The sequence below is a fragment of the Coenobita brevimanus genome, chromosome 94 (genome assembly GCF_032717465.1).
Source record: "Coenobita brevimanus isolate Jiangsu-jjx chromosome 94, ASM3271746v2, whole genome shotgun sequence".
NCBI classification, from domain to species: domain Eukaryota; kingdom Metazoa; phylum Arthropoda; class Malacostraca; order Decapoda; family Coenobitidae; genus Coenobita; species Coenobita brevimanus.
The window spans coordinates 21,987,424-22,008,431 of NC_137047.1; the positions used below are offsets into that span (position 1 = coordinate 21,987,424).

Here is a 21,008-nt window from a genome sequence, read left to right on the forward strand (position 1 = left end):
AGGTATATGAGAGAGGGGGGTGTGAGTTGGGAGCAGGGGAGTGAAATGGCGGGGGACAGGGCGACTTGGAGGCGATTTGTTTGTGGCCACCCCAAACGGGATTGAGGCGTCTGGCAATAGATAGATAGATAGATAGACAAACTGAACCCGCAGTTTAACATTACAGTGCTGAGGTGTCAACAGGAAAGCATCAGATGCAAATGTCCAGAGATGTGGTGCACCCAGAAATGGCTGATGCATCACGACAACACTCCATCACACACCACATTGTCAATTTCAGCAGCTTTTGGCCAAAAACAGTGTTGTTATTGCATCACATCCCTCGTACTCACCAGATCATGCTCCCTGTGATTTTTCTCTTGTTCCATAAGATTAAATTAGAGCTGAATAACAGAAGATTTGACAACTTAGCAGAAATCCAGGAAAAAATGTAAGTATCTCTGGAAAAGGTAACAAAAGATTACTATAGTGTTTCCAGGAATGGTAAAAGTGCTGGGACAAGTGTACAGCATCTCAAGAGGAGTACCAGTACTTTGATGAAAACTAAAGTGGATTTGCTGTAAGTTTTGTAATGAAGTTTTTTGTTAACAGTTCCATGAAGTTTGGGGTCTCCCCTTGTAGGCATGTATGTATGAATTTGTCTGTGTCAGTTTATCTAAAACTATCTCATTTAGTCCTTTATTCCCCCATTATGAGCGTAAGGGCCTGGGGCTAGGCTTTTCAGGCCTAACATTTAAGGCAAGGGTGACCAGCAATCTGTCAGCATGAGGCATTATACAGTTAATAAACTTCAGCCGCCCTTCTGATGTAAATCATAAGGACCACATCCAGTGGGAGTGCCTGTATCACATACTAGATTATCAAATATTCAGTTGGTTATATAGGTGGCAGTCAGTTTAGTAAATGGTGTTCTGGGTTACAGGAAACCATTTACCTTGTCACTCAGTTTGGTATAAAGTCACCTGAAGGTAGGATAACATCAAGTGAGTGAATGATGGACACCCTCGCCTTTCATAGTGCCCGCACACTACACAAGAAACTTTCTCCAGACTTCATTTCATTTCTCAATGGTCATTTTCTCAGAATTTTCTGCACTCTACATAAGAAAATTTCTCCAGACATCATTTTATTTCATACTGATAATTTTCTCATAATTTTATGCTAAAGGTAGCTCCTCAGAAATGGAGCATTTTATTTAACAAAAGTTTCAGGTACTATGGTGCCCAAAGCTGGCATTTGTATAAGTCACAGCTCAGATGTGCAGAATCTGTCTTTCTCTCTGTCTCTTTGTGTATCTATGTATGTATCTATCTATCTGTTTCTCTGTATGTCTGTCTATTTATATCTGTGTGTCTGTGTAATGAGTTTTGGTTTATCTTTCATTTCATTTTTTACATTATGAGATAGACAAAATGAAGATTATATTGTACAATATTAAATGTCATTGTTATTAGATATGTACGGTATACTGCATGGCATGAAAATTCACAAATAAAACTAGCCTTTCACCTGTTGTTGTCATAGCCTCTGAATAATTTAATTCTTTTCCAGTCCCATGATTGAGATGACGCTGCCAAGTAGCTGTGACCCTACACTGGCTCCTCCTGGCTGCCATGTTGCGCTTTTCTTCACCCAATATATCCCTTACACCCGTGCTGATGGACGTCCTTGGGATGACTCTTCCAAGACAGAATATGCAAACAAGGTAAATACAGACAATCCTAATAATAATTAATGGTTGTTTGTAAATGTAAGAATGTTTCTGTGAAATAGGTACAGTTGGCCAAGTTTCCAACACATGGCATTTCCAGTGCATTCCTTGTGCGAGGTCTGAACTCCTGGATTTAGAAGCATGGATCATTATATCATTCATAACTGATAGGACTGGAGTGTAAGGTGATGAGCGGAGTTGATGGATGGTGTGGTGTAGGAATTAAGAAAGGTCTGGGTATAGAGGAAAGAAGAGTGGAAGACGGCAAAAGAATTACCTCTGTTGATAGATATTAAGGCATCTGGTAATAGACAGATAGATAGATGGGTACTCTATCTCTTATCCAGCTGCCTAGAAACTGGATTTCCCCAAATCTGTCAATTTTTAAGGTCTTCCTGGGCATATTCTTTCTCTTGTTAGAGTAAAAAATATAATTACTGTACTTTGAAAGAAAAAAAGGAATTTCTTGCTGTTATTAGTTTCCAAAATCACCTGCATTTTCATGTGGATGCTGTCTCGGTCAATAGTTCAAATTCTTGTCACTACATGGTGTTCTGGTATTGGTCAGATTATCACCCCCAGATGTACAGTTGATGTTGCACAGAAACTTCCATTTTCAACTTTGCCACTAAACGCTATTATTAGTCTCTTTACATCATCAAAAAGAGGAAGTCAAACCCTCATTGATTGTGAAACTGTCAGTAGGATATACTTATTCATAAGAATAACAAAGAATATTTAAATAATTAAGAAAATTAAAGAGGTGCTTCAATAAAGTTGCTTAGTGACCAGGAGAGTGTCAGCACCTCCACTGTTCATGACTAAGAATAAAAAAATCAGTTCTTCAAAGTTTTACATAAATGTAGGACTGTTGTGTTATCTATTCTCATAGTTCAAACAAACTCACATTTTCCTTTAAATAAATCAAACTTGGATAAAGTATGTAAAGCGTGATTAAATACAACTGATAATCTCAGCACAAATCTTTAAGTGCAAGTGCACAAAACATGGGATAAACTATGACTCTCGCTTTCTTCTTTGACTTGACACACACACACACACACACACACACACACACGTCTGTACCGGCGCTCCATACCAGCTCAACACGACCAGAGGCATTACCTAAATAAGTATCTTTGAATGAGTCAAGCTCTGTACCAGGTTAGACTAAATGATTTTTCATTATTAAAAGGAAAAGAAATAATAAGCTTAAATAAGACTGGTTCAAACAACAAAGAACCACGATGCGTTGAGTCAGCTGGGTTTGTTTATACTACAGCAAGACGGGGAAAGCGTGCATACTTGTAAGTACACACTCTGTTCATTTAGTATTACAAAATGGATACATACTTCAGTAAAACAAATTTGGAAAAGAAAAGGGATAAAAGTAAAAAGCAAAATGATGATTTCTACCAAGAACTGGTTGAAGTGGAGACTCACAATAGACTGGTTGAACTTGTACACAAACTAGAAATGGCTTTCAAAAATGAAATTGATGAAATAAAGAAGCAAATGCACTTGCAAAAGGAAGAGATAGAAAAACTGGGAAGGGAGGCCAATAAGAAAGACACAACCATCAGTGAACTAACAGTGGAATTGAATACCCTTAGGAAGAAAGTGAGTGAAATGGGAAGTACAGTAGTTAATCACGAAAGTGTAATGGAAGAGTTAAAAAATGACACAGAGACAATTCGACAAGCAAGCAGTCTTATGGACCAGAGTAGTGATACTGAGGAGAAGCTAACACAGGTGAATGAAGCTGTGCAAAGCTACAAAAATGATGTAGAAATCACGTATGCTGAAATGGTGAAAGTAAAGAAAGACTTAGAAACAAGGGTGGAGGAAAAAAACATTAAAAAGGAAGTGAAAAGAATAATCCAAAACAATCCAAAGTTAGTCAGAGATTCAGTAGAAATAAATAAATCAATAGTAATCACTGGTATAGAAGAGGAAGAAATTAAAAACAAAATCACTAGAGACAAAAAGGAGACGGCAAATATAATGAGCTTACTGAAAGAAGTATCAGAGGAAATCTGTAGTAAAGACATAGAGGAACACAAAAGGTTAGGGAAATATGAGAAAAGCAAGACAAGACCTCTAAAGGTGACTTTCCAGAGTGTAAACACTGTGGAAGAGATACAAAAAAAATGCAAAGAATCTTATGGAAAAAGAGGAGTTCAAAAATGTATGGATAAAAAGATGCCTAACACAAGAGGAACTGGAATTACTGAAAGAGAAAAGGGAGGAAGCAAAAACAAAAAATGAGGGAAGATCAGAAGGGGACAAGAAGAAATTTTTTTACAAAGTAATAGGATTGCAGGTACGAAAGTGGTACACAAACAGGATGGAAGAAAAAGGAGGAAGTTAGTAGAACCATGTCATGACAAGTATATAAACAAGATGATAAAGTTGATGTACTCAAATGTGGATGGAATGGTATCTAAATTACTAGAGATGAATGATTATGTCAGAGAAAATGAACCACAAATAATATGCCTAACTGAGACAAAATTAACACCAAGGATATCCAATGACATACTAAACTTAGAGGAATACAATATATGGAGAAGAGACAGAAATTTAAAAAAAGGAGGAGGAATTATAATATTAACTAAGAAAAATCTAAAAGTCAAGGAAATAAACCAAGATATACCATCACAAGTAGAAGTGATTGCAGTAGAGATCGACACATCTGAAGGTAAAGTAATTGTAGGCAATTTGTATATGCCACCCAGATCAAACACATGGGAAAGAGACGAATATGAGGACCTGGCAGAGAGTACAATTCAGAGTATAAGATCCTTGCTACATAAAATGGAAGAGAAATCGGAAAGAATTATACTAACTGGGGATTTCAATACAAATATAAATTGGAATACTCTAGATATAAATAGCCAAGAAAGCTGTTGGGACCAAAAGCTCCTGGATCTCGTACAAGAGTTTTTCATAACGCAACATGTGAGGGAAACCACTAGAAAAAGAGGACTTGATGTACCTTCAGTGCTAGATCTAATATTTACTAGGCAAGAAAATGACATTGACAGTTTGATATATCACCCTCCACTCAGCAAAAGCGATCATGCAGTACTAAATTATAACTTCAGGATAGCATATGACATAGTAAACAGCAATGACAGTTACAAAAAGAGACTAAACTATAAAAAGGGAAATTGTCAAGACCTAAAGAAGTATTTCTTAGAAGTTGATTGGGAAAATGAGCTTAGAGGACAAGATTTAAATGCTGTATATAAAAATTTTTGTGAATTTTATGAAATAGGAGTCCAGAAGTACATCCCACAGCACAAAGAAGCAGATAAGAAAATACAGAAATGGTTCAATACAGAATGTAAAAAATCAAAAGAAAGAAGAGATTTGTTGTGGAATAGATACAGAAGACACAATAGTGAAAGGGCGTATAATAATTACAAACAGGCAAGAAACGACTATACAAGAATAAGGAGGGAAGCCCAAAAACAGTTTGCGGAGGATATAATAAATAAAAGTAGTGATCAACCAAAGCTGTTTTACAGCTATATCAGAAGCAAAACCAAAGTAAAAGATATAATACAATCCATCACGGACGAGGGAATCACTTATACACAAGAGAAAGATATTTGTGAAGCACTAAATAAGAATTTCCAATTAGTTTTTACAGAAGAAAAAAATTTTGAGAGGGAATATGTGGAACACGCATGTCCACACATACTACCAGATATACAAATAGCAGAAAATGTAATACAAGAGGAGTTAAGTAGATTAGACAGAGGAAAAGCAAGTGGTCCTGATGAAATTTCATGTTGGGTGTTACGAGAATGTGCAAAGGAGTTAAGTAAACCATTATTTTTAATTTTCAAGAAATCCTTGAGTCAAGGTAAACTACCTGATATTTGGAAAAAAGCAAATATAGTCCCCTTATTCAAGAAAGGAAATAGACAAAATCCTCTCAACTACCGACCAGTATCACTGACCAGTGTTGTAAGCAAGGTATTAGAAAAGCTTGGGTAAATCATCTAGAAGAACACAGTATGATAACAGAAAGACAGTTTGGTTTCAGAAAAGGAAAATCATGTGTTACTAATCTGTTGAGCTACTATGACAGAGTAACAAACACAATACAGGAAAGGGAAGGATGGGTGGACAGTATCTATTTAGATTTCAAGAAAGCTTTTGACACAGTACCACACCAAAGACTTTTATGGAAGCTGTACCATCAAGGAGGAATTCGAGGCAAACTGTTTTGTTGGATGCAAGACTTTCTCATAAAAAGAGAAATGAGGACAGTACTAAGAGGAAACTACTCATCATGGAAAGAAGTGACTAGTGGAGTACCACAGGGTTCGGTGCTGGCACCAATCATGTTTCTAGTGTACATAAATGATGTAAACAGTAACACTGGAAATGAGAGCTATCTGAATATGTTTGCAGATGATGCAAAAATACAAAGGAGAATTACTAGCACAGACTCTTGTAGCGAGCTACAAGAAGAATTAAATAAACTTCATGAATGGAGTAGTACATGGCAAATGGAATTCAATGTGGACAAGTGTCATGTAATCAAGTTTGGTAAAAGTGGAAAAAGACCTGATTGGGATTATAAGTTAGGAAATAAAACCCTATACACATCAGAAAAAGAGAAAGACCTAGGTGTGATTATCAATAACAGACTATCTCCGGCTGACCACATCGGCGAGAAGGTACGGAACATGTATACACTGCTTGCAAATATGAGAATAGCATTCACATACATAAATGAAGACATGCTAAGAAGGATAATAACATCATTCATTAGACCAACCCTGGAATATACAGTGCTCGTCAGAAGTATGGAGCGCCCTGCGTCCCTCCTGAGAAACAAACCTTTCAACATTGAAAAAACATATAAATAATGCATTTTATTTACCTTTAGTGCTTCGTAGGGTAGCCTTTATGTTTCTTCACGGACCTGAGACGTCTTGGAAGTGAAAGGGCGAGGCTCCTGAGGTGCTGGAGCGGTATTTTGTCCCAGGAGTCACGAATGGCGGCTTCCAGCTTAGGCAGAGAGCTCACGTCCTTCCCTTGGAGACTCTTCTTTACGAGGTACCAGAGGTTTTCAATCGGGTTGAGGTCTGGGCTATTTCCTGGCCAGTCTGTCATGAATGATACCTCGCAGTCACGAAGCCAATTGGTGACCGATTTGGCCTTGTGAGCAGGTGCACCGTCCTGCTGAAACACTTGTGCACCTGTTAGCTCGAAGGAGTCTGGTAAATGATCACACAGAAGCTCCAGGTAAACATCCTGATTCACTCTGAGGTTCTTGGGAAGTACAACAAGCTTCCCCAAACCCTTCCCTGAGAAACAACCCCATACCATGAGTGAATCAGGATGTTTAACTGTGCTTTCTACATACCGTGGGTCAAGTGGGTCACTACCTTTGCGTGCTCCTCTGTTACAGGTAACACTAAACGTTGCCTCATCAGACCACAACACTGACAACCATTGCTCATCACCCCAGTTTAGATATTTATTAGCAAAGGCAAGCCTACGAATTCTCTGGCTGCTAGAGAGAAGAGGCTTTTTCACAGGCCTGTGACTTGTGTAACCAAGCTCTTGCACCCTACGAGACACTGTTCTCACTGACACCTCACCAAACACTTCTGGGTTGCTCTCCTTAATTTTCCTTGCACTCACACGAGGATTAAACTCCACTGCACGTTTTAAAACATTAACAGACCTTGGGGAAGTTTTCCTAGGCCTACCAGACCTCGGTTTCTTTGTGGGAACTTCACCACTGTTTTCCTCCCGAAACCGCGCACACCAACGACGCACTGTCGATCGTGCCACACCAACCAATTCACTAATTTCCTTTGTCTGGTGGCCTGCCTCCTTTAGAGCAATGATCTGGGATATGATTTCACTCGATAGTTCAGGGGTAGGTGCCATAACAAAGTTTTAAAGGCCAAAACACTGCGGGACACTCGGTAAAAAATGGCGCAATTTGAGAGGGACACTCGGCGGAGTTCCTCTCTCTCAGGCAGCCCGTGGGCGACTGAGGCGGGAACCAACCAGCGTGTCGGAAGGCCTCAGGCTACCGTGACGTCATGCTCGGAGCTCAAACTTGTGGCTCAATTCTTACCCCCAAAAATGGGTGATTCTTTTTGGGCCATAAGTATTGCGCGCCCGGCGGACAACGCTGAATACTTCTGACGAGTACTGTACATCAGTAGTCTGGAGTCCTCATCTCAAAAAGCATATAGACAAGATTGAAAAAGTTCAAAGGGCCGCTACAAGATGGATACCAAGCTTAAGGGACCTAAGCTACGAAGAAAGACTAAATAAATTGAATCTAAGAACACTACAGGAGCGAAGGAAAAGAGGTGACATGATAATGCTGTATAAGTGCATATCAGGAAAGGAGAAAATAGACATAAATGATTACTTAACATATGGAGAAGCATCAGCAAGAGGACACTGCAAAAAACTGCATAAGAAGAGAGGTGATAAAGACGTAAGGAAATTCAGTTTCCCAAACAGAGCAATTGATCAATGGAATGCACTACCGAATGAAATAGTATGTGCCAAAACAATTCACAAATTTAAGGATATGTATGATAAATATGGTCTAAGACACGGGACAGTACGAGCTTGACTCATTCCTGTAAAGATACAATTAGGTAAGAACACACACACACACACACACACACACACACACACACACACACACACACACACACACATTGATTGCATTAGAGATTAACGCATCTGAGGGGAAAGTAAGTGTGGCAAATTTATACATGCCACCGAAAACAAACACTTGGGAAAGAGGCGAATATGAAGACCTGGCAGAAGGTATGTTCAAAGTTTAAGAACATTACTTCATAGAATGTAAGAGGAATCTGAAAGTACTATTCTAACTGAAGATTTCAGTTCAGATATAAATTGGAATACTCTAGATGTAAGAAACCATGAAAGCCGTTGAGATCAAAAGCTCCTGGATCTTGTGCAGGAGTTTTTCCTAACACAGCATGTAAAGGAAAACACCAGAATAAGAGGACTTGATGATCCTTTAGTATTAGGTCTTATATTTACTAGGCTAGAAAATGATATTGACAGTATAAAGTATCACCTTTCGTTTGGCATAAGTGACCATGGAGTATTAAATTGCAACTTCAGGATTGCATATGACATATTTGCCAGTAATGAGAATTACAAAAAGAGTCTAAACTACGAAAAGGGCAACTACCATGACTTGAAGAAGTACGGCTTAGAAATAGATTGGGAAAAGGAGCTTAGAGGACAAGATTTAAATGTTACGTATAGAAAATTCTGTGATTCTTATGAAATAGGAGTCCAAAATTACATCCCTCAGCACAAAGAAGCAAAAATGAAAATAAAGAAATGGCTTAATAGAGAATGTAAAAAAATCAAAAGAAAAAGAAACTTGCTGTGGAGCAGATATAATTGATACAGTAGTGTAGGGCATATAACAACTATAAACAGGCAAGAACTTATTATACAGGGATAAGGAGGGAAGCCCAAAGACAGTTTGAGGAACACTGTATAACTAAAAGTAGCGATCAACCTAAGCTATTTCGCAGCTACATCCGAAGCAAAACCAAAGTTAAAGATGAAATGCAGTCCATTATGGACGAGGGGATCATCTATACACAAGAGAAAGATATTTCTGAAGCACTAAATAAAAACTTCCAATCAGTTTTTCAAGAAGAAAATAATTTTGAAAGAGATGCTCCACAGGCACGATTGGTTGAAGCAGAGAAAGATAGATTTTGGGATGATTTAATACGTGTAGTAGGTGGTATGCGGGATGATGAGATAGTGGTTTTGGGAGGGGACTTAAATGGTCATGTAGGTAAAGCAGCACAAGGTTATGAAGGAGTACATGAGGGATGTGCTTATGGTATAAGGAATGTGGAAGGGGAAAGGATACTCGAGTTTGGGGAGGCAACGGACATGATTATGTGCAACACATATTTTAGGAAAAGAGAGAGTAGGTTAATTACGTATGAGTCTGGGGGAAATAGCAGTCAGATAGATTATTTTCTGGTTAGGAGGGCTGATAGGAGGTTAGTGAGGGATGTTAAAGTTATAGGAAGTGAGGAGTGTGTGCAGCAGCACAAAACATTGATTTGTGATATGGTGCTTAAAGAACGAGTGATGAAAAGAGGACTTATGTACCTAGGAGGAAAATATGGAAGCTGAAAAACCAAGTAGTAAGGGATGCCTTCTATAGCGAGATGAGGAGAGTGGTGGCTGAACAGGGAGCTGTAGACAGAGGTATTAATGAACAGTACAGAGCCCTCAAGAACAACCTCTTGAGAGTTACTGATGTAACATGCGATTGGACAAGAGAACCACCAAGACATAAAGTAACTTGATGGTGGGATGAGGGTGTAGAAGCTGCAGTTAAGGAGAAAAGAAGGCTTTTCGGGAATGGAAGAAGGGTGGTAGCAAGGACAAATACTTGGCTGCCAACCATAGGGCTAGAAGAGAGGTATACAGGGCAAAGTCTGGGTCACAAAGACTTTTACTTGATAACATAAATCATAGGGAAAAGAAAAATATGATATTTAAGGTGGCAAATCAGATGAGGAGGGATAATGGGGATATTATAGGTGAGCAGTGTGTGAAGAATGATGAAGGAAGGGTAATGGTGAACAGTGATGATATTAAAGATGCATGGAGAGAGCATTATAGCCAGTTGTTGAATGAGGAGTTTGACTGGGACAGGGAAGGTTTGGAGCCAACAGATCCAGTGTTTGGCCCTTGGCCTTTGATTAATGCTGCCATTGTGAGTGAGGCAATAGGCAGGATGAAGGTGAAGAAGGCAGCAGGTGTGTCTGGGTTGACTGCCGAAATGTTGAAGGCCTCAGGAGATATAGAGGTGAGGTTAGTCACTGCCCTGATAAATATGATTATTTATGAGTGTGTTGTCCCAGATGATTGGCTGAAGAGTGTAATTGTAAATGTGTATAAAGGGAAGGGTGATGCCCTGGAAAGAAGAAATTATAGAGGTATAAAGCTTTTAGATCAGATAATGAAGGTGATGGAGAGAGTTTTAGAAGGTATGATTAGAGAAACAGTGAATATTGATGAGATGCAGTTTGGGTTTATGCCAGGTAGGGGGACCACTGATGCCATATTCATTGTTCGACAGCTTCAGGAAAAATATATTGGTAGGAGAAGGGATCTGTATTTTGTTTTTGTTGATTTGGAAAAGGCCTTTGACAGAGTCCCTAGAGAGTTGGTGAAGTGGCAATGAGAAAGTTTTGCTTGGAGGAGTGGCTGGTTAGAGTGGTTATGGCTATGTATGTGGGTGCTCGCACCCAGGTAAGAGTGAATGGAGATTTGAGTGATGAGTTTTCCGTGAATGTTGGTGTGAATCAGGGGTCAGTTTTGAGTCCCATGTTGTTTATCATGGTACTTGAAGTCATCTCATGTGACTTTAGAAACGGGCTCCCGTGGGAGATGTTGTATGCAGATGATTTGGTGATGATTGCAGAGAACGAGAAGGAGGTGGAGGAAAGGTTTAGCAAGTGGAGAGATGGTATGGGGCACAAGGGTTTAAGGGTAAATGCAGATAAAACAGAAGTGATGATATCTAGGGTTGGTGGCAGTACTGTTAAAGACAAGGGAGAGTGGCCATGTGCAGTTTGCCACAAGGGTGTGGGAAGTAATTCCATGTTGTGTAGTGTTAGTGATAAATGGGTGCACAAGAGTTGTAGTGGTATCAGAGGTAGACTGCAAGATAATGCTCATTTTATGTGTACAGCGTTTCGGGGAGAGCAGGTGGAGATTGTCAGGCGTGAAAGGATCGAACTTGCTGGTGAATCTCTTGAATGTGTGGAAGAGTTTTGTTATTTGGGAGACATGGTGTGGGGCTGGAGGTAGCTCTGTGGCTAGGGTGAGAAGTGGTTGGAAGAAGTTCAGAGAGCTGTTGCCTCTCCTGACATTGAGAGGACTCTCCCAACATGCTAAGGGGTCTTTGTATGCAGCATGTGTAAGGAGTGTAATGCTGTATGGTAGTGAGACCTGGGCAGTAAAGGAGGAGGATATTCGCCAGCTCAGACGTACAGAAATGACAATGATTAGGTGGATGTGTAGTGCGTCCCTGCGTGCAAGGTCTGGAGGGGCTGGGTTTACGATGGAAGAGTTGGGAGGTAGGATGGGACTGGAGTGTATTGGTGTTGTGATGAGGAGAGGTAGATTGAGATGGTTTGGACATGTGGAGAGGATGGGGGATGATAATTGGGTGAGGAAGGTGAGAAGTGTTAATATTGGGGGTGGGGTTATGAGGGGTAGACCGAGAAAGACATGGAACGAGGCCAATAAGTGTGACCTCAGGGTTAAGGGACTGAACAGGGAGGCCGCAATGGATTGTGCAGCATGGAGAGCCGCCATTAAGTGACCATGGCCGACGCATGCAAGCATATTGGAGCCTTTAAAAACGAAAACGATGATATGGATCATGCATGCCCATACATACTACCAGATACACTCGACCCTCCATTTCCCCTTACCCCAAATTCCCGGATTTTTTATTTCATGGACACGGGCTGAAGCCAGACAATATTATCAAATGCCAGACAATTGCCTGTACAGTGAGTCTTTGATATACTAAAGGGATAGGGGCCAAAAAAACTTTCATAATTCGAAATTTCGTATATTGGAACGATTTTCCCCACTGAAATATACATATAAATGGGGGAGATGCATCCCAGGACCCCCTCGGACCCCCCACCTAAACTTTACCCTCCCCCCCTATTGAGAAGTAAGCAATACCTGTATACTGTTGTAGAGAAGGAGGTGGCCATATTCTTGTACATCTCCTTCTTCTTCGTCACACTGGGGAAACTTCAAGGCCTGAAGCATGCCCAATCCCCGAGACTCTCCTACCCCTCCTCATGGGGTCCTATAATTTCCAATTTCCTTTCCAGAATTAGCTTCTTCTTTGCAGCGGGCTCCCCCAATGCTGGAGATGATGCAGGGCGCTTGGGAGGCATGGCGAAACAATATGAAAAGGTGAAGAGCTGTGAAAATATCCTCACGTACAGCGAAGCTGTGAGGAGAGGAGGGACATGGACTCACCTGAGAAGCGCAAGAAAGTTCGTTTACCAGAGAGGGGTTAGTTCATTTTCTCTCGTCAAGCAAGCATGGTGCTGTGCATCGCGCCCATTTTGAATTTTTCATATAGTATTCCATTAACCCCTTCATAGCTGCTGGCCTTGAACAATACTTCACTGTTTCGGTGTCAGTGACGTTGAGTTAGGGCGTCCTGTAAAAAACTGCGAACAATTACGGGAAGGGAATGAAGGTCACTGGTGTGTTTACACGACCCTACTCTACCATCACATCAGTCAGGCCTGTTCAGTCCAGATATATTCGCCGATGTTTACATGCTTATGTTACATGCGCTCAGATCTTGAGTAAGTTTCTTTCAGCGAGAGAATATAATTTACCACCCTCAAAATAGTCAGAAAAATATAGAAGACAAACTAGAGGAATATGAACTGAATTGGTAAGGTCTTTAGGCTGTATGCTTACACGAAAGATTATGGGTTTTACAATTTTAAGAGACGATATGGAACAAAAATGTTTGCTAATTAGAAAAAAAAAATTACTCTTTCATCCCACATGTTCTCGTAGGTTAGAATTCAGTTCCACATTCATCATTCGGTATCGCTCTTCCCAATATATTTCGGACCGACTGAGCACAGTTATTTCTGCTCCTTAAAGTTAGTGTACATTTACTGCTCATTCTTTTGTATGTGTGAAAGAGAGAGGACTGATACAAACAATAATGTATTCCATTATCGCTTTCATTGCTGCTGGCCTTGAACAACGCCTTACTGTACCGATGTCAGTGACGTTGAGTTAGGATGAGCTCTAAAAAACTACGGGCAATTATGGGAAGGGAATGAAGGTCGCAGGTGTGTTTAGACGACCCTACTCTACCATCCCAAGCAGTAGGCATTCACAGTTCACTTCATCCCAGATGTTTTCGCCAATGTTTACATGCTAATGTAATACGCATCCTAATTTTATTAATTCTTACATGAATCATAGCAAATCACAGGATGGATTTAGAGGAAAAAAATAATAATAAAAAAAAAAAAAGCCAGGTGTGTCAGATGAGTCTTTTCATATATCTAAGAAAAAGAAATTGATTTTAGAACTTTGAAAAAATGGTCCCGAGGCCGATGACGAGAGCACGCAAAGTTCTGAACCCTCAGCCATTGAGGGGACTAAACATACGCTTTACTTTAATCAGTAAAAGCACCTTTCCACATCAGTTTTTCCTGATAGTCTGTTATATTTTTCAGATTATTTCTGGGTTGGTAAATACAGTAAACGTTTCTTGTTAAATCTGTTTCCCCATTGTTTTTAGCTGCTCTGGTGTGACAGCTTTTGTTTATTTCGTTAACATAATGATGGAATGGACTATTCTTCCCTAAGTGTTTAACTAAACCTGGCCTAACCGAGCTTATCTGTAGCTAATAATTTAACCTAACCTACAATGAAAGACACAAGTATCTTTCCAAAGTCTGACGAATATAGGGTGGAAAAATCGAACCATTTGAAACACGCACTAATGGAAACAGGGTTTTCATTGTATTTCACCTGATGTAAATATTTTTCAGACGGAACTGGGAAGATAGTTGTGTCTTTCATTGTACACTCGCACCAAAACATATCGGTGCACACTCGACACAAAACAATTTGAGACATGGACGATGGCTACTGGGAACTGAACAACGATTTTGTTCCCATGCTGATAAACTTGCTCTCTCATGGATGCAATATATGGCCAGTTTATGACATTTTCTAGTCCGTACTGTTATTATATGCATAGCAAAGTAGTTACAAATAAATCCTACCGAGAATTCATGAGCTATAATGGTCATTTCGGATATCATCGTTCCTTACCTGTGGGATAGTTTTTGGTGTGACTGTACATTTACCGGTAAATAAATCAATCTAACAGTACTTGTGTTTTGTTTCCGCCAGATTAATCGTGATTTCAGACTATTCAGGCACCTCTTCACACCATATAGTCTGGATTATAGGACTGTGTCAGATTTTTCTTTCTTATCGATTTTCGTACCATCGAGATATTTTCGTATTGTGGAATTTGTCCTATATTCATCGCTTTTGTACCATCAAAAATTCGTACTTCAGGTTTTCATATGTCGAAGACTCACTGTACTAACTGGAGATTTTAATACAAATACTCTAGATATAATAAGCCAAGAAGGCTGTTGGGATCGAAAATTCCTGGATCTCGTGCAGGAGTTTTTCCTAACGCAACATGTAAGGGAAAGCACCAGAAAAAGAGGATTCAGTGTACGCTCAGTGCAAGATCTTGTATTTACTAGGTAAGAACACGATGTTGACAATTTAATGTATCACCCACCATTTGGCAAAAGCGACCATGCAGTACTAAATGGCTACTTCATGATTGCATATGACATAGTTAACAGGAGTGAAAGTTACAAAAAGAGCCCAAATTATAAAAAGGGAAACTATCATGACCTAAAGAAGTCTATCTATCTATCTATCTATCTAGCCCGACGCCCTAATCCCGCAAAGGGTGGCCGCAGACAAAACGCCTCCAAGTCACTCTGTCACCCACCATTCGACTACCCTCCCCCCAACTCACCCCCCCCTCCCTCATATACCTCTCAACTCCATCCCTCCACCTCATCCTCGGTCTACCCCTCCCTCTCCCTCCCTCCACCTCACCTACATACACCCTATTAGTCAGTCTTTCATTCTCCATTCTCTCCACATGTCCAAACCACCTCAGTGTATTTCTCCTAATCTTTTCAACCACGTCCACATCTACCCCACAACGTTCCTTCACTTCTTCATTCGTCAACCTGTCCCTCCACGTCACTCCACATGCTCCTCTCAAGTAACTCATTTCCACTGCTCTCACTCTTGACTTGTTCCCCTCTTGCAAGGTCCACGCCTCACTTCCATACGTCAGGGTAGGGATCACAATACCATCATGCAGTGACTTCTTAACTTCCATACTCACCTCCCTATTTCTCATCACTGCTTTCAGTGTACCAACAACCTTTCTTCCCTGCTGTACCCTTTCACGTACTTCATCCCCCAAAGTTCCATCCTTACTCATCACACTACCCAAGTGCTTGAATGCACTCACATTCTCCATATCCTCACCATCCAACCTCACTGCACACTCTGTGACTTCATTCCTTTCAAACACCTTAACTTTACTTTTGTTTACATTAACTTTCAGCTTCCTCCTCCTACACACTGTCCCAAATTCATTCACCAAACCTTGCAACTCCCATTCATCTTCACTCAACAATACTGTATCATCAGCAAACAGCAACACCGGAAGCTTCCAAATCTCACCCTCATTCATTAGGGCCACCCCCACATCCACTGCCCTACCTTGCACCTCCTTTACAACCCCATCCATATATATATTAAACAGCCATGGAGACATCACACACCCCTGTTTCAGTCCCACATTGAGATCAAAGAACTCACTCAGCTCACCATCCACTCGCACCGTAGCCCTAGCTCCCTCGTACATACTCTTCACAGCACTCAACAATATCCCCTCCACTCCATATATTCTTAATACCTTCCACATACCTTGCCTATCTATTCTGTCATAAGCTTTCTCCAAGTCCATGAAGGCAGCATACACTTTCCTTCCCTTCTCTAGATACTTCTCCACTAAACATCTTAGAACAAATATCTGATCTACACACCTTTTTCCCTTCCTAAATCCCCCTTGTTCTTCTCCAACTAGCTCCTCTGTCATATGCCTAACCCTATCAATGAGTATTCTACCATATATTTTACCAGTCACACTAAGAAGGCAAATACCCCTATGGTTACCACATACTTCTCTCTCCCTTTTCCTTTGTACAGAGGAACAATTATACCTGATTTCCAGTCCTCTGGAACCCTTCCCTCTTCCCAAGCCAATCTACACAACTTCCACATCCACTCCACAACAATCTCACCCCCATACCTAAGCATTTCACCACACACTCCATCAATTCCTGGGGCCTTTCCCAGCTTAATCTTCTTCATCGCTTCCACTACTTCCGACCTACTGATCTCTTCCTCCCTCCTCTCATCTCTTCTTCTCCCAGCCATTCCCCAACCACTTATACTCACACTGCTTTCACTCTCTACATTCAACAAATCCTCAAAGTGCTCCTTCCATCTCCTCAATTTCTCTCTCTTCTCCACCAACAATCTATTATTCCTATCTTTCACTCCCCTACTGTTTCCCCTTTCACACTGCCTTACTTTCTTTACCTCCTTCCAAAACAATTTCTTACTCTCCCTCCATTTCACACTCAGATTCCTCCCAAACTCTTCATCCACTTTCTTCTTACTCTCCTTCACCAGTCTCTTAACCTCCCTTCTCCTGCTCACATATACCTCTCTTTTCTCTCTCTCATCTTCTCCCCTACCTCTACTCGCCAACCATTCACCATATGCCTTCTTCTTTTGTTCCACAGCTCGTTTCACCTCATCATTCCACCATGCTGTCCCTTGCACACCCTTGCATCTCCTCCTCACTCCACAAAGCGCCTCACACGTTGCGCTTATCTCTTCCGTGAATATCTTACATACGTCTTCCACCCCTTCCATCTGCTCTAGCTCATACCTTCCCAATCTTTCTTCCACTATGCTCTTATACTCTGTCATTTTCTCACTATCTTGCAATTTCTCCACTCTTCTCACAGGAGCTGCTTCCTCTTGTCTTCCCCTTCATCTCCTCAACCACTTTCTTTGCAGCTCTACCTTGGCCATCACTAAGTGATGGTCCGAGACTCCATTCCCCCACCCTCTCCACACTCTTGCATCCAACACTTGTCTTCTCATTCGCTCATCAACACACACGTAGTCTATCATTGCCTTTCGTTCAACAAGTTCACCATCCATCCTCCTCATTACTCTCCATGTATACCGGTGGATCATCTTATGACGAAGGTAGGTGTTGGCTATTGCCAACCCCTTACCAGCACAGATGTCCACCAAAGCACTACCATTCCCATCTACTTCAGCTGGCACACCCCACTGACCAACCACTCCATCCACTCGTACATTCCCAACTTTGCCATTCATGTCTCCAATCAACAGCACTCTCTCGCTCCTCTCAAACTTGTCCATACATGCTTCTACTCTCGCCCAAAACTCATCTTTCACTCTTGCCACTCGATCCTCTGTTGGAGCATACACACATACAATCGCCCATGCTTGTATACCTACTTTCATCCTCACCCATACAATCCTTGCACCCACTGTTCCATACTCTCTTATATTCTCCTTCCACTTCTTGCTTATCATCAGACATACTCCCTCTCTTGCCTTCTCATTCTCACTGACTCCCGCACATATACCTACACCATATTCCCATTCTCTCAACCTTTCACCTTCCCATTTAGTTTCAGTCAATCCACATACATCCACTTTTGCATCCTCAAGCACCTGGACAATCTCTCTCTCTTTCACTTCATCATTCACTCCTCTCACATTCCATGTTCCCATCCTCAGAATGTCCTTTGTCTGTTTCTTAGTCGTCAACGAATGGTCCGTCCGGGTCCGAGGCGCTTTATTCGCTTTTTTAGTTAGTTCTTTTTACGGGGTGGGGCACTAACCCACCACCAACCCTTTTAGTCGCCTCGTACGACAAGCAGGGATACTGGGGGAGTATTCTTGAAACCCCCCTACCCCCAGGGGGTAGGAAATAGATTGGGAAAAGGAGCTTAGAGGATAAGATTTACATCTATTCTATCTATCTATCTATAGCCCGGCGCCCTAATCCCGCAAAGGGTGGCCGGAGACAAAACGCCTCCAAGTCACTCTGTCACCCACCATTTGACTCCCCTCCCCCCAACTCACCCCCCCCTCCCTCATATACCTCTCAACTCCATCCCTCCACCTCATCCTCGGTCTACCCCTCCCTCTCCCTCCCTCCACCTCACCTACATACACCCTCTTAGTCAGTCTTTCATTCTCCATTCTCTCCACATATATAAAAAATTCTGTGAACTTTATGAAATAGGAGTCCAGAAGTACATTCCATAGCACAAAGAAGCAGAAAAAAAAATAAAGAAATGGTTCAGTACAGAATGTAAAAAACCAAAAGAAAAAAGAGATTTGTTATGGAATAGATACAGAAGACACGATAGCGAAAGGGCAATAACAACTATAAACAGGCAAGAAACGATTATACAAGGATAGGGAGGGAAGCCCAAAAACAGTTTGAGGAGGATATCATAAATAAAAGTAATGATCAACTGAAGCTATTTTTCAGCAACATCAGAAGCAAAACCAAATTAAAAGATAAAATACAATCCATTACGGATCAGGGGATCACTTATACACAAGAGAAGGATATTTGTGAAGCACTAAATAAGAACTTCCAATCAGTTTTTACAGAAGAAAATAATTTTGAGAGGGATGAAATGGAACATGCATGCCCACACATATTACCAGATATACAGATATCAGAAAAAGAAATACAGGAGGAGTTAAGTAAATTAGACAAAGGAAAAGCAAATGGTCCTGATGAAATTTCATGCTGGGTGCTACATGAATGTGCAAAGGAGTTTAGTAAACCATTATCTTTAATTTTGAAGAAATCCTTGAGACAAGGTAAAGTACCGGATATTTGGAAAAAAGCAAACACTGTTCCCTTATTCAAGAAAGGGAATAGACAAAATCCTCTCAACTACTGACCAGTATTACTAACCAGTGTTGTAAGCAAGGTGTTAGAAAAGGTGATAAGAAAAGCTTGGGTAAATCATCTAGAGGAACACAGTGTGATAATAGAAAGACAGTTTGGTTTCAGAAAAGGAAAATCCTGTGTTATTAATCTGTTGAGCCACTATGATAGAGTAGCAGACACATTACAGAAAAGAGAAGGATGGGTGGACTGTTTCTGTTTAGATTTCAAGAAAGCATTTGACAGAGTACCACACCAAAGACTTTTATGGAAACTGTACCATCAAGGCAGAATCCGAGGCAAACTGTACCGTTGGATGCAAGATTTGTCTGCAAAGAAGAGAAATGAGAACAATACTAAGGGGAAATTACTCATCATGGAGGGAAGTGACTAGCGGAGTTCCACAGGGCTCAGTGCTGGCACCAGTCTTGTTTTTTTTTTTTTTTTTTTTTTTTTTTTTGCCGCCAGGTATCCCCGAAGAGCTAAGGCGATGCCCCTGGATAGAGGACTTTTGGATTGGAGCGTGTAGCATTTTATGATCGGATGCCCTTCCTGATGTCTACCAATGGCCCTTGGGTGGATTCGATCCTCCGACCCTTCGGTCAGAGTGGAGCGCTCTAACCCACTGAGCCACGGCTGCTATATAAATCATATAGATAGCTATATAAATCATATAGATAGCAACATTGGAAATGAAACCTATCTAAATATGTTTGCTGATAATGCAGAAATACAAAGGACAGTTACCAGTGCAGACTCTTGTAAAGAGCTACAAGAAGAATTAAAGAAACCTCATGAATGGAGCAATACATGGCAAATGGAATTCAGTGTGGACAAGTGTCATGTTTTCAAGTTTGGTAAAAGTGGAAATAGACCTGATTGGGATTATAAGTCAGGAAATAAAACCTTACACACATCAGAAAGAGAGAAGGACGTAAGTGTGATTATTAATAACAGACTATCTCTGGCTGCCCACATCAGTGAGAAGATAGGGAACATGTATACACTGCTTGCAAACATGAGAATAGCATTCACATACATAAATGAAGACATGCTAAGAAAGATAATAACATCATTCATCAGACCAACCCTGGAGTATGCATCAGTAGTGTGGAGTCCTCATCTCAAAAAATAAATAGATAAGATTGAAAAAGTTCAAAAGGCCGCTACAAGATGGGTACCAAGCTTAAGGGATCTAAGCTATGAAGAATGACTAGAAAAAGTGAATCTGCCTTCCCTACAGGAGAGAAGGAAAAGAGGAGACATTTATCTATCCATCTATTGCCAGATGCCATAATCCCATAAGGGGTGGCCATTTGACTCTGAGTTATTTGTTTTACAGGGAGGGGCACTAACCCTTCACCAACCCACTTGCTGACATGTAGGAGCATGTATGGTTTGGTTATATGGTTACCACCCAGTGTTGTAAATGGTTTCTTGGTTTACAGGAAACCATTTGGCTTGTCACTCAATGTAAAGCTACCTGTAAAGGAAAGAAAAGCAATAAGAAGTGACAGGAAAGATAGGAGAAATAGGAAGAGAGGAGGGCAGGCACAGAAAAAGAATGATAAA

At 40.8% G+C, this 21,008-nt stretch overlaps 1 protein-coding gene across 1 annotated transcript in view; it reads left to right on the forward strand.

Annotated features, from left to right (window-relative positions):
• The window catches only part of LOC145412852 (pyridine nucleotide-disulfide oxidoreductase domain-containing protein 2-like), a 276,097-nt gene that overhangs the window by 196,565 nt on the left and 58,524 nt on the right, over positions 1 to 21,008 (forward strand). Inside the window, exon 12 of the mRNA XM_080282652.1 lies at positions 1,552 to 1,705. Coding sequence (XP_080138778.1) covers positions 1,552 to 1,705 — 154 coding nt within the window. The remainder of the gene's footprint in view (positions 1 to 1,551; positions 1,706 to 21,008) is intronic.